We start from the raw sequence: 14597 nt of genomic DNA on the forward strand, positions 1-14597 counted from the left end.
AGGGTGATCAGTTGGAGAGACAGATGTTAAGGCCCTCACTCAGGTCTAGGAAGTTCTGAGCATGGGTACAGGATCCAAGAATCTAGTTTCTTAGCTGCCTGGGCCCCAGCATGAGTCCTGGTCAGCTACCCAGCCCTCACTATTCCTTAATCCCTTCACCAAAGCCCAGGGGATGGGGGCAGCTCTTTTCCCTAGGAGGGTGTCCTCATGGAAGCTAGGCACCAGAGGAATGGTGTAAGACCGGTGTTCGAGCCACTGAGAGTCCACACCCAGAAAAGGAGTGGGCTAGCCACCCATTGTCCAGCCATCTCACACAGATCCCAGCCCCCCAGGCTCAGTGCATGTCTGATTTCTACCAGTTTCTTCTCTTTGGTCTAAAGAAAGATCATTAGTAAACCACTGGAGAACCTCCTGTCTGTACTTCCCTCGTCTGCATAGCTGGAGTCTTCTAAAGTACATTTTCAGAATACTGTCCCTCAGAAAGCTCAGGGGAATGTCACATGCAATCTCAGAATGTAAAACATGTAAGTAAACAGTGACAGCTGTTCACTGTGAGTCGGCATCTGAAGGAAAACTGGCTGCACTGTGACAGGCTCTCCAGCACGCACACACTCCCATAAACCCCTGACCTCCAGCCAAAGCGTGGCATTCTGATCAGGCTTGGAGGCTGCATGCTGGGCCCAGCTCAGCCCAGCCTATGGCCCTCCATATCGGAGGCCCAGAGGTCATGCCCACAGCATGTGTGTATACAAGCATGTATATATGTATATACCAGGAACACCTGGTATCTCACAAATGCTCCTAGAGACACATGTCAGAGAAGTGAGGGCCAGAGCAGAGACATGATGTAGGTAGGATGCCAGTCTGAGCAGAGCCTGAGTGATCTGGGCTGCCCTTTTTGTCAGCCATAGCAAATGCAAGGACACAGTCCTTCTGCTTCTCTGCTCTGAAGCCGCGTCATGTCAGGTGACTGAAAATGGAAATATTTCAGTTTTGTTTGAAGAAACTGAGTTTCTTCACCCCTCAAACAGGGCTTGGCTCACTGAATAAGATCAATATAGTGGTCTATTATTTGTGTTTGAGTAAATAAAGCTTGCCTGAAGATCAGACAGCAAAGCAGCCACACTAGTCAGCCATACAGGCCAGGCAGTAGTGACACACACCTTTAATTCCAGCACTAGAGAGGAATACAAAACAGGAGGAGACAGGCCTTAGGCCCAGTCTCAAGCCTGAGGATTCATGGAGGCAGGATCGCCATTGCAGTCTGAGGTAGAGGGAAGAGCCAGTGGCTGGCCACTTTGCATTTCTGATCTTCAGCTTGAACCCTATTATCTGTCTCTGGGTTTTCATTATTCGTGCTACAGATCACATTGCTAAGAACCACACTGCCTTCTGTAACGCTCTGCTTACATATGAACTACAGCACACACTGTAAACTGCAGAGTGACAGTGACGGAGATGAATGACCACTGGTCACTGAAGACACTGCTCTCCACACTTTACACATGCGACTTAAGCATCAAGCAACCTTCAGAGGTAGACGCTAAGAGCTCTCCATCTTCAGCCTAATAGTAATGCAGAGGAGCCCAAGGAGGATCCCAAAAGTACACGGCTGAATATGGACTCTGAGCCACATGCTGTATCATAAACAGTAGATCCACACTTCCCCGAACACAGCTGGGGAAGTGCTCAGATAGGCCACTGCTCGACTCAGCCACAACAGACAAACTGCCAAGGTTCAAGCAACATTGCACAATGGAGAGGGGAAGGAACGAAGGAGCCAGGTAGAGTAGAGTGCTGTGGACACTGTCTCCCAGGTGTGACAAGGCCACAGAACTACCGACTGCACTGCAGCCCCCCATCAGTGTCCTGTTACGGAAGGACGAGGAGCTCTGTAGGCCCTCAATGGAGACATTTTGTTCAGTGGTGAATCTTCTGGTAAGGTGCTCGTGCTCCTGTAGATAACCTCTCGCCTGGAGCCAGAGCCGAGCTCCTATAAACAACCGAGACTCACTGGGTCTCACACACAGGAAGAAATAAGCACACCCCTGATGCAAACACATACATGCAAGCAAATACTCAAACACATAAAATAAAAATAAATATTATTTAAAGATGTGAAACTATAGCCTAGTCTACAAAGCAAGGTCCAGGTCAGCCATGGCTACACAGAAAAACAGTCCAAAACAAAACATAAGAAAGTACAAGAAGAGCCAGGTGGTGGTGGCGCACGCCTTTAATCCCAGCACTCGGGAGGCAGAGGCAGGCAGATCTCTGTGAGTTCGAGACCAGCCTGGTCTACAAGAGCTAGTTCCAGGACAGGCTCCAAAACAACAGAGAAACCCTGTCTCGAAAAACAAAAACAAAAACAAACAAAAAAAAAAGTACAAGAAGGAAGGGGCTAGTTGTTTTTCTGTTTGAGTTTTGTTGTTTCAAGACAGTTTTACTGTGTAGCCCTGGCTGCCCTGGGACTCACTCTGTAGTCCAGGCTGGCCTTGAACTCACAGAAACCACTGCCTCTGGCTCCCAGGTGCTGGAAATAAAGGCGTGCGCCACCACCGCCCGGTTTAAAAGAGGGATTAGTTGGGAACAGGAATGGGATTAGCAGGAGTTGGGGAGGGAAAAAAATGGCAGAGAGGGCAAATAAGATCAAAACACATTATAGACACGTATGAAAATGTCAAATGAAATCCATCATTATTTATAATTAATATAGGCCAATAAAAAACAACCATAATGCCAGGCAGTGGTGGCACACACCTTCAATCCTTGTACAGGAAGGCAGAGGTGGGCGGAGGTCTGTGAGTTCAAGGTCAGCCTGGTCTGTCTGTGGAATGAGTTCTAGGACAGCCCGAAGGGTACAGAAAAAACAACAACAACAAAAAAAAAACCAGGCCAGGCGGTGGTGGTGGCGCACGCCTTTAATCCCAGTACTTGGGAGGCAGAGGCAGGTGGATCTCTGTGAGTTCGAGACAAGCCCCAAACCTCAATTAGCTCATCTGTAGCGATGACAGAAACAGGACCAATGGCAGTTTGTTCTCAGCAGTGTGCATATACTTGAAAATATGGACTCTGAAGCCGGGCTCAGTTCAAGTCTGAGTTCTGCTGCTTTACCAGGCAAGGTGCTTTTTTCCTGAACAACAGGCAGGGGTGCAGGGGATCTTGGGTAGTGTATTTCTATAAGTATTAGAACAGAGCCTGAGCAGTGTGAACAGCCATGAGCAGTGCAGCAGCAGCCTATACTTTTTGTGTTACTAATTCTGGGATCATAGTGTGTATTTCAATAATAAATGCCTTGTAAATGCTGCCAGCTTTTTTTTTTTTTTTTGGTTTTTCGAGACAGGGTTTCTCTGTGGTTTTGGAGCCTGTCCTGGAACTAGCTCTTGTAGACCAGGCTGGCCTCGAACTCACAGAGATCCGCCTGCCTCTGTCTCCCGAGTGCTGGGATTAAAGGCGTGTGCCACCACCGCCCGGCTGCTGCCAGCTTTTATCCAGATTTTAACATCTAGGGTGCCTGGTATAGCTGGCAACAACTTAGATTTAGTGCAGACAATAGAGCCCCTGGCCTGTGAAAGATACACAACACTCACGATAAAGGCCACGAGCTTCTATTAGGTATTTACAGAAAAGTGCTCATCATTGTAAAATGGTATCTTTCAAAGCTCAGAAACAACTTGTAAGGACTGTGAGCCATTCTCAATAATGTAACCATTGGTCAAGCATGGTGACATAGGCCTTTAATCTTAGCACCGAGCACTTGGGAGGCAGAGGCAGTTAGATGTCTGTGCATTTGAGGCCAGCCTGGTCTACATGTCTACATACTGAATTCCAGGACAGCTAGTACTATATAGAGAGAACCTGTGTCGAGAGAGAGAGAGACAGAGAGAGAGAGAGACAGAGAGAGACAGAGAGACACATAGAGAGAATGTAACTACAGCAGCACTCAGAATCCCCCCAACTCTAGGCATAACCAGCCAGTGAACACACTGGGTCCTTCCCTGTACACGAAACACCCTCGGCACTGTCTTCCTTCTGAGCCTCAGGTTTCCTCTTGGCTACTTGCTTTTAGATAGCTCCAAAAACCTCTCATTTTGGAGGTCCTGTGGGCAAGCAAATGAAGCACTATTTTCCCTGCTGTTTTGTTGTAGTTAATCTGACTGGCGGACCATGGTGAAAACAGCTACCTACTTTCCTTTTTTGGGGATCCGAAGGCCTCTTTGTGAAAAAATCACTGACTCTTCACTTGGGCATGTCACAGTATCCAGGGGTATGTTTCATACTTTAGGAGGATGGAAACGCCACCTTCAGACCATACTGATGCCCTCACTTCTGAACTTGTGTCCCAGAAAAAGCCATCAAGTTGGATTACCTGTGCACAGATGTCTGACTGCTCTACCCCAACACTTTCTCCCACCTACCTCTGTCCCGAAAATAGACCCAGGTATGGTAAACACACTTGAAGATTTGAGTTCCCATCATACTTGGCCATCTTAAGAAAAAATTGCCTTTTGCAAACCTTTCAGTGATTGTCACCTGCATAGCAGGCAGATAAGACAGACCTGTTTGGGTAACTGTCAACAATGATTATCTGTTGGTCTAACTACAAGTCTTTCACAGTCTCTGAAGGTAGATATAGAAAGAAATGCTTCAGTTTCTTCAATGACACAATCTCCTGGCTATTGGGAATTAAATAAATAATTTTCTAAATATACCTTTCTCAAATGTCTAAACACATAGCAACACAGACATTTCTCCTCCCCTTGAGCATAAAGCATAAATATAGCACACCCCGGAAGTCAAAAAAAGGTTTCTAACATTAGGTATGTATCTTACAGATATCTTACAGATACAGAGAATTGTCATTAAACAACCAAGGAAGGGATGTGTGCAGGCTCCCTTGTGTTTTGTTTTCTGAGATGTGCCCTTATTATGTAGCTAAGGACTTGCTCTATAGTCTATACTAGCCTCTGGATTCCTGTCATTCTGCCTCAGCCACCGGTACTCTGGGACTGCAGGTGTGAGCTGCCATCAGCCCTATACAGATTCTTTAAAATGTAAAGTGTTGGAGGTGGGTGTCGCTAGGTGACAAAGCACGTGCCAGAATCAGCTGTTTGAGGCAAAGGTTTAAGTTATCTCTGATGCTTTCACCAGAGCGCCATCACAAATACGGTGTTCACAAGACTCTACGGCAACTGTCTGCTCCTTTTCCATTTCTTTCTCTTTTCTTTATGTATTTATTTTCCTCCAGTACTAGGGATTAGCCCCAAGGCTTTTCACATGCTAGGCAAGCGTTATACCACTGAGCTAATATCCTTAGGCCTTTCTTCTTTAACATTTGAGACAGAGTCTTGCAACTTAGCCATGGTTAGTCTTGGCAATCTTCCTTCCTCCATCTCTCAATAAGCCTGGATTACAGGTATGTCCCACCAGGTCTGGCAGCTGTTTTGCTTGGTTCTGTTTCTCATTTGTCCTTTGGGTATTATGTGATCTAGAAAATAGACTGTCTCCTATATCGCTTTCATAGCTGCATTTCATCATGACATCTAACATAACCTTGAAGTCAGATACTCAGGGACATCTGCTCAATGAAAGCCAAAGCTCTGCTTCCTGGCATTCTCAGGACACTCTGCACACATCCAAGGCCATAACAGGCCATCTCAGCAAGTGAGCTGTCCCGAACAGTGCTTTACTGCTCAGAGGGAAGGAACGAAGGTGCATCCTGGAATATGACAAATGCAAGGAGGGACGATCCTCCCTATGGCAGTCCAGGGGAGAGCTCGGCTTCTTGGGAGCACAGAAGGGAATGGTGAGCAAGGGAGGAGCTGGGAACAACACACCCTCAGAGTGAAGCCTTGTGAGGAGGGCATGCCTTCAGCCTAGCCTCACCCAAATCACAGGATCTCCCAGAAAGCTTGTGGCTTCTTCAGTAATTGCTAAGAGGCTGTCAGATCAATGCCTCCTGGGCCCAGTGCAGCAGCTCCGTACTGCACACTTCCCTGTTACTATAGTCACTACTGCAGTGCAGTGGCTACAACACATAGGGGACCCCAAACATTTCTTACAAGGTCATCTCAGGTTACATTTCAAAATTCTCTACATACCTCGTATTAGCTCATAAATATTCATGTCCATAAGTTCACATATTAGTGCAAGAGAACCAGATTTCCTGTCGCTGCGGAAGAAAGCAGACTTTACTTTTTCTTGTCTTAATCAGAAAACATAGTCAAGTCCTTTAATATGCATTTGTACACGTTTCTGGTAAATAAGGCATTCTTACGAGAGACATTAATGGCCATGAGATTATTAAGATGGCACAGATTTTGACTTTGAATCAACATTTAGGCTAAAACCAATATAAAATACTATGAAAACTCTAAAGCAAAGCTCTAAAATCACCTTTAAAAAAGATACATCATGAAAATAGAACATTAGTTACCAGCAGAAAGAAGAGAAAAGCTTGGGAGTTAATGAATTTAGATCAAGCTTTGTGGCTGCATGGTTAGTTTTTCTGTTTGTTTGTTTTACTGTTTGAGACAGGGTCTCTCCATTATGTAGCTCTGGCTGTCTTGGAACTCATGTACACCAGGTTGGCCTCAAATTCATAAAGCCTTGAATTCATGGAGATCCACCTGCCTTGCCTCCCAAGTGCTGGGATTAAAGGCATGTGCCACCATGCCCAGCTACACGTTTAGTTTTGATTGTTCTATGTTATATATTACTTCAATATAATCAAGATAACTTACAATGGGGGTGGGGGCAAAACCCAAAACCCATCAGAGGAGAGAAGAAAGACAAATGCTATCACTTACACGGGGTCCAGGTTTGAAAGTGAGTGGCGCAGAGGCCTGGGAATACCAACAAGCTTCTGAGTTTACTCAGACCCAAGTCATGAAACTACATTGCCCCAGATGCTGCTCTGTGCACATCTAGTCTGCCTGGCAGGGCTCCCTTTGCCTATGCAGCCTGTCCTGCACTCACAGACCTTGGCACTGTGCACATCACAAATGAATGCTCACCTCCCATATGTGGCTGAGATGACTTCCAAGAACACTGCAGGCCAAGAGGCCACACAGCTATGACAAGACTCAGCATTTTGATTTTAAACTACATTGTGCCATGACTGACATCTACTACACTTTTGTTGGCAGATGTATTCCTTTGAGACTTTGATAGGCCAGGTCTCCTGAAAGCTGTACATGGCTTCTATACCTAGGGCACCAACCCACAGAACGGCAGGTCCTGGAACCTGCAGCCTGACTTCCCAGCTCAGTGAGTTCAGAAGCACAATGCAAATACAGTGGCAGGGTGGGGGTCCCATGGCTGTGGCCATGCTCTGCTTTCTTGGTTGACAGGTAAACTTTATGCAAATTATTCTATGAACATGAATGAAAAACATCGTGAAACTGTATCAATTATGATAAGAATTATGATAAGAAGGTGCTATGCATTCATAAGAAAGTAATTCACAACAAGGCATGGAGATCTGACTAAGCTGCAGGAGCCAAACCTTGAAGATACAGGCTTTCCAAACACGGGTAAACCAAAACATTTTCATATCAGGAATGAGACACAACTTGCTCAAGTAAAAATAAGATGAAGGGGGGCTGGAGAGATGGCTCAAAGGTTAAGAGCACTGACTGCTCTTCCAGAGGTCCTGAGTTCAATTCCCAGCAACCACATGGTGGCTCACAGCCATCTATAATGAGATCTGGTGCCCTCCTCTGGCATGCAAGCATACATGGAAGGAATGTTGTATACATAATAAATCATTAAAAAAAATAAGATGAAGTGATAACTGTCACCCTCTCAGCTACAAGACAAATGTTTTAAATGTCTAGCCACGATAAAAAATAATCTTTAGTATTAAGTTTTCTACTTTCGATAACTTTCCAAGCTCAAATATACTTACAAAACCACTTCATGCAACGTAAGAATGTTTGGGTGTGGATTCAGGCGCCTCAGTGCTTGTATCTCTCGTAGATTGTTCACTTGCTCAATACTATTATGTAGGCAAAAATGCACAACTAATTTACAATTAGGTCAACTATAAAATTAAAAGTTAAGAAATCACATTTATTTCCCATGATCAAAATGTAAAACCTCACTCATACTTCAAGTTAATCAAGTTTTATTTTTTCCACCAAAAATTTAAATTAAGAATAAATTAGTCATACATCTTTATTATCTTACAAGATTCAAAGTTTCTTTTTTGGTGCTGGGACTCAAACATATGCATGAGAGATGGGAGATATCAAATCAAGGCTTTTTTCTTTTCTTTCTTTTTAAAATTTTTTTAAGACAGGGTTTCTCTGTGTAGTCCTGGTTCTCCTAGAACTTGTTTTGTAGACCAGGCTGGCCTCAGACTCAGAGATTTGCCTGCCTCTGCTTCCTGAGTTCTGGGCTGGGATCAAAGATGTGAGCCAGTACCACCCGCCTTAAATAAAGGTTTTATCATTTAGGACATAAAATTTTATCATCTATTATCACAAAAAGATTTTTGGTTGTTTCTTTTAACATAGAAATATATAAAATTTTAATTAAATGTGTTGAAAATATTTATTAATAATTTATATTAAAGAAAATTTACTAACTCATGAGAACTAAGCAACTAAACAAGTGCACACTAGCTGAAAGTCAGCACTTCAAAGTTCTGGGGTACAGCACTCTCATTAGCATGGAAAAAGTCTGCTTTCTCAGCATTCATTTACCTGGAGACAGGTGAGTCCACCCCAGGCTCTCCTGGATGAAAGGTACTGCATTTACTGCTCACATTTCGAAGCCTACCAAAACCAGTGCACGGCCATGAGCTGGCTATTGCTGCCGAAAAGTCCTTTGAAGAAACCACTCCATTTTGGGCTATGAGGATCACACCCAGCCAAATAATCCATTGTTCCAGAGTCTTCCATCTCTGAGTCTCCAAAAAAACTAGGGATGTCTATCTTCCTGACTGTTGGCTGAGTTCTGTTCTGCCAACTTTTCCCATGTGGAAAGTTCAGCATGTTGTCTAGTTTCTCTGAGAGGCTGTGCCTATCCGCACATTAGTACACTTCTTCTTCTGAAACACATTTATTCAGCCATGCAAGATGCTACCCAGAAAAAGGCACAGGACCCAGGAAAAATTCCCACAACCAGCTGCATCCCAGAGCTAGGTGTCAGCTGGAAGGCTGAGCAGCTAGCTAACTGGAAGCCTGCTATAGTCCGAGAGTATTTCTGACTGCCTTTCTGTTTCCTCCCTTGACCCAGCACAGTATTCAAAGATCTGTGTGTTTACACCTGCCCGGGGCTCCCTGGCTGAGTACCCCTGACCCCACCAACATCCTCTGCCACAGCAAAAGTTGTATTCTATAGAACATGATTTATCAGGAAAATGGATTTTTTATTATTGTTATTATCATTACATTCATCTATTGTATATGTGTACATGTGTGTGTGTACGAGCACATGTATATGCACCTGTACTATGTATTCTATAAAACATGATTTATCAGGAAAATGGATTTTTTTTATTATTGTTATTATCATTACATTCATCTGTTGTATTTGTTCCCCAGACAGTTTCTTTTCTATTTTGGGGTCATATAGGCATATATAACTGAAGGTATCTATATAAATCTAGGAATTGCAAATGGGAGAAACAGGCAATATTTGTCTTTCTGAGACACAAACTTAGCTATCTGTCTGCCTCTGCCTCCGAAGTGCTGGGACTAAAGGCATGTGCGACCATACCCAGCTATTTATCATGAGGAGATTATGTTCATAAATTGCTAAGATATGAATTTTTGGGGTTGGGGATGCTGTTCAGTTTGTAAAGTGCCTGCCTAGCATTCATGAGGCCCCAGGTTCAGTGCCTACCACCACATGAACCCACCGAATTTACAGAATTATTATCTTCTTTCTCTGCTTATCTAAGAATGCAAAGGTTGTCAATGCAAATGCACAGCTCTCACCTCAAAGAGAGGAAGAGACTGTTTATTCTGGAGTCACATAGGTGTGACCATGGCTCAGAGAGAGGAAGAGACTGTTTATTCTGGAGTCACATAGGTGTGACCGTGGCTCAGAGTTTGACTCAGATACCATGTTCCAATGTGGATAACATTTTCCTAAAGTTCTTATAGTAACAGAACAAAGAAAATCTTTAATCAGTGTACTTTAAAATACAGTAACGGAGAGAAGGCTCAACAGAACAGTTAAAAGCACTTTTGCTGTTATTACAGAGGACCTGGGTTGGTTGACAGCCACCCGTGACTACAGCTCCAGAGGATCTGACCCCCTCTCTGGCTTCCAAGCGTACCTGCACACATTTGCTACACATACACACACCCTGGCCTACATAAACACACATGAAAATACACTGCTGGGAACATTAGGTAGGCAGGCTCCAGCAAAGCAAAGAGATTTCTGCAATAGGCCTCAGATGCAATCCGATGACATTCTTAGCCTTTGGTAGTGGAAAATCATGGTCTTTTAGTACATTCCAGAAAGGATTTTTCCAAACAGTAAAAGAGCTGTTGATCAAATGAAGAGGTGAGCAATGAGCGGCTATGTAGGAGGCTAACAACTCTCTGTACTCCAGCTCCAGAAGACCCGATGCCCTCCTGGCCTCTATAGGCACCAGGCCCACACAAATGCAGACAAAACACCCCCACACACAAACAACAACAATAATAATGACGGGCCGGGCAGTGGTGGTGCACGCCTTTAATCCCAGCACTCGGGAGGCAGAGGCAGGTGGATCTCTGTGAGTTCAAGACCAGCCTGGTCTACAAGAGCTAGTTCCAGGACAGGCTCCAAAGCTACAGAGAAACCCTGTCTTGAAAAAACAAAACAAAACAAAAAAACAATAATAATGACGGCAACAACAACAACAACAATAGGGGCTGGGAAGATGGCTCAGTGTTTAAGAGCACTTGCTACTCTCGCAGAGGACTGGGTTCAGTTTCCAGTACACACATGGTGGTTCACAACTATTCATAGTTATAGTTCCAGGGGATCTGACCTCTGCAGGCACCTGGCATGCATGTGGTGCAATATACATGCAGGCAAACGCTCAAACACATAAAATAAATCTAAAAAATAACATAATAATAAGATAACCAAAAGTAAAGAGGTTCTATATTAATATGGGGAAGTTACCAAGTTGTCTTCATAATTTCTTTGTATGTTTAAAATAGTAATTTCTTTGATATAAAAATAAATCCATCTGGTCTAAAACCTCTTACTGCAATATTTCTTGTTTACAATGAGGCCAGCAATCATACAACAGGTTTTGACTCCTTGGTGTGATGCTCCCGGAGAAGCTGAGACTTTAATGTGGGACGAGGCCACAGCAAAGGAAGTATCACCCAGGACCTGGAGAGACGGCTTGGTGGGTAAAAGCACTGACTGCCCTTCGATCCCCAGCACTCACGTGGCAGCTAACAGCTGTTTCTAGCTCCAATTCCAAGGGGACCTGATGCCCTCATCTGGTCTCCATGGGCATTGCATGTACATGGTACACAGATATACATGCAGGCAAAATACTCACATACAAAAGATAAAAATAATGTAAAAAATTATAAAGGAAAGAAGCATCACACATTAGAAACTATAGTTCTAGGCCTACCACTTCCCACAAAGAGAGGAAGACCGCTTCTGGGGACTAAATTTCTCTCTTCCTATCTGCAGATTGTTTTCCCAATATATTAATACATTAATTGATTCACGTGAATAAGTTTCCAGGTACTCTATGACATTTCGCTGAGGTTTGATTTATAAAAACTCACCATACACATACTGTGTGAAGTATAGCACACTTTTACAAGCATGCTGTCGGTGTTAACACTGACGTCACTGTAAACTTGGACAAGAGAAACACGGTGTATTAAACACTTTAGCTCACAATCTTAACTGGCCAAGGAGGTGTTATAGCTTACACACCTCTAAATGAATAGCAGCTTCCCACTGACATTAGATGCCTATGGTTCCAACCTGTCTGGTCACATACCTTTCAAAGTGCTGCTTCATCTGTTTACAGGCATAGTAGTTTCCATCTCTCAGGCTCTGCATCTTCATAACTTCAGAAAACGTCCCCTCTCCTATCTTGCCAATTGCTTTGTAGTCTATAAGTAGAAATAAAGCTTAATTTACGCATATATTTCATAAATACTTCCCAATAAACAATCTATCTCTGTGTAATTTCTCGACAACACACTAGATCAGTTTTCCTAGCTCCTCACAGTCCCAGAGCTATGTTGTGTTGGCAACAAGGCGCCAACTCCTGCTCTGGCAGTATCTGCTCTCCCTGGAGAGAAGGGATGGCATCACTGTCCCTGCCAGAGGTGAAAGGCTCTAAACGGCTCCAGCAGGAGGAACAGGACATGGGCTGTGGCTCCAGGCAGATGTCAGAGTATCTGAGCAGTCTTCTGAAAGTCACCCCCCCCCCTCCCCGGTCCTGCAGAGCACCCAGTCCCTCTGCAGCTGTCTCCTAACATTCTCACGTGACCTAATTTTCTGAACACTATCAACAGCTGTCCCTGATTTTGCAGCTGCTACCACCACCCCCATGCTGGGCAAAGGTTTATGCTTCCGACGCAACTGTGTGACACACCTCTCTGCTTTAAATGTTTGGAGTTTCCCAGGTAACAGCAATGTGAGCTTAAAAAGGAATGTGCCTGTGAACGAAGCCCTAGAGGCACATGGCTCTAGTGGCTGTGGAAGCAGCAAGAAGGCGGTGAAGGGTTGCCTGTCCATGGTCTCCTGGCACAGGGGAGGTGATAGGGAGTCAGGTGACATGACTAGACACCTTCACAGGGGGTCTCAAGGAAAACGCAGGCACAGCCAAGAATCACTGCTTTCCAAGCAGAAATGGAGGAATGGGAACATGCTGGGAGCGCCAGGCTCACGGGCAGGAACAGTTTCTACAGACCAAATAACAGAAGACTGAGACAAGACCCTTTGGCAAAGGACAGGCCACGAGCCTTCTCAGTAGGGCTGGGAAACTGCTCAGCGGGAAGAGTGCTTACCTACGGCAGGAGGCCCCCGAGTTCCATCTTTGGTACCACAAAAGACAAAGCCACGTGAGTAAATATGGTGGGCAGAAAGTTACCACCCCAATGGCAGAGCTTTGAGGAAGCTTCTGTAACTGAGAAGCAGAGGAAGAAGCCAGGAAGAAAGCAAGGCGGAGAGCTGGGTCTGCCTAACAGAGAAGATGGATGGGTGCAGAGCAGAAGCAACTGTGGGAAGCAGCTGCACAGAAGCAAGCCTGACTAGGCCAGCCTTGGCCTTCAGACCCAGGGTGCATCCACACAGCAGCCTTGACCAAGGCAGCCCGAAAGGAGGCATCGCATTTGCAGGCATGCACACTTGCATCCTTGGCCAAATTTCTTTTTCTGTTTGTTTACTGTGACAGGATCTTTCTATGTAGCACTGGGTGTCCTGAAACTCACTCTGTAGACCAGGCTGGCTTTAAACCCGCAGCCATCTGCCTGCCTCTTGCCTCCCGAGTGCTGCGGTTAAAGGTGTGCATCATCAGCCTGGCTTGGAATTCATTCTGTTGTTTTTGCTTTTTGCTTTGTTTAAATAATTTTAATTGGTGGGCAGTGATGGTGCACACCTTTAATCCCAGCACTAGGGAGGCAGAGGTAGAAAGACCTCTGTGAGTTTGAGGTCAGCCTGATCTACAGAGCGGGTTCCAGGACAATCAAGGCTATACAGAGAAACCCTGTTTAAAAAAAAACAAAAAAATTATTTTTATGTTATGCATATGGGTGCTTTCTCTGCACATATGTCTGTACCACATGCTTGTCTGGTGTCCACAGAGGCAGAAGAGGCTGTTGGAGTCCCTGGGACTGGAATTCATATTTGAACACATAAAATGTACGAGAAAGGGTAGGTCATCTGCAAAGATGCCCAACAAACTATGAATTCAATCTAGAGCATGCCACAACTGATGGGGAAACCAATGTTAGTGAACAGCAGCACCCCAGCGACACCCTCCGCCCTCTCAGAGTGCTTCCTGGGGACAGGTGTGATCAGCTTTTGCATTCTGCTGACTCATTTCTGCCCCATGTGAGCATTCCACACTAAGCACACAATACTTGTACAGGTAGGAGGAAGGTGCTGGAAAGAAAGAGTCCACACTTCCGCAATTATTAGTTTCCACTCTCAAGAGACATGCCACAGATAACATTTAGAGACAAAGACAGCTATCATATGTCACAATAGCAAAACTAGGCTTATAAGATCATTTCCAATTATTAAGGAGGTATTATGGAACAGCTATAAGTTGAAACATTATATTTTGCTGACTGTACTTTCAACTAATAATTAGAAAGATGGGAAAATGTGCAGACATGATGCCAAGAAAAATAAAAGAATAGCAATGAGCTCACATATGTATGCATAGGAAAAATTGAATGCAAAAAATCCATGTTTTGCATTTATATCTAGGTAGGAATAAAGGTGACTTTAATCTTCTTCCTAACTCTTTTCTATATTGTTCAATGCTCAAATACATTTATCTCAAATGTTTGTAAAGATGGGCATTTCACCAGACGGTGGTGGTGGATGCCTTTAATCCCAGCACTCAGGAAGCAGAGGCAAGCGGATCTCTGTGAGTT

General features: G+C 44.4%; 1 protein-coding gene across 3 annotated transcripts in view; it reads right to left on the bottom strand.

Annotated features, from left to right (window-relative positions):
* Nucleotides 1-14597, bottom strand: part of Mok (MOK protein kinase) — a 36178-nt gene that overhangs the window by 13201 nt on the left and 8380 nt on the right. For all 3 annotated transcript variants that reach the window (XM_026781249.1, XM_026781246.1, XM_005343562.3), the window contains exons 2-4: nt 11984-12098; nt 7910-7999; nt 6102-6172 (exon numbers count right to left, since the gene is read on the bottom strand). In XM_026781249.1, coding sequence (XP_026637050.1) covers nt 6102-6172; nt 7910-7999; nt 11984-12098 — 276 coding nt within the window. The remainder of the gene's footprint in view (nt 1-6101; nt 6173-7909; nt 8000-11983; nt 12099-14597) is intronic.

Source organism: Microtus ochrogaster, chromosome 1 (assembly GCF_000317375.1).
Source record: "Microtus ochrogaster isolate Prairie Vole_2 chromosome 1, MicOch1.0, whole genome shotgun sequence".
Taxonomy (NCBI): Eukaryota; Metazoa; Chordata; class Mammalia; order Rodentia; family Cricetidae; genus Microtus; species Microtus ochrogaster.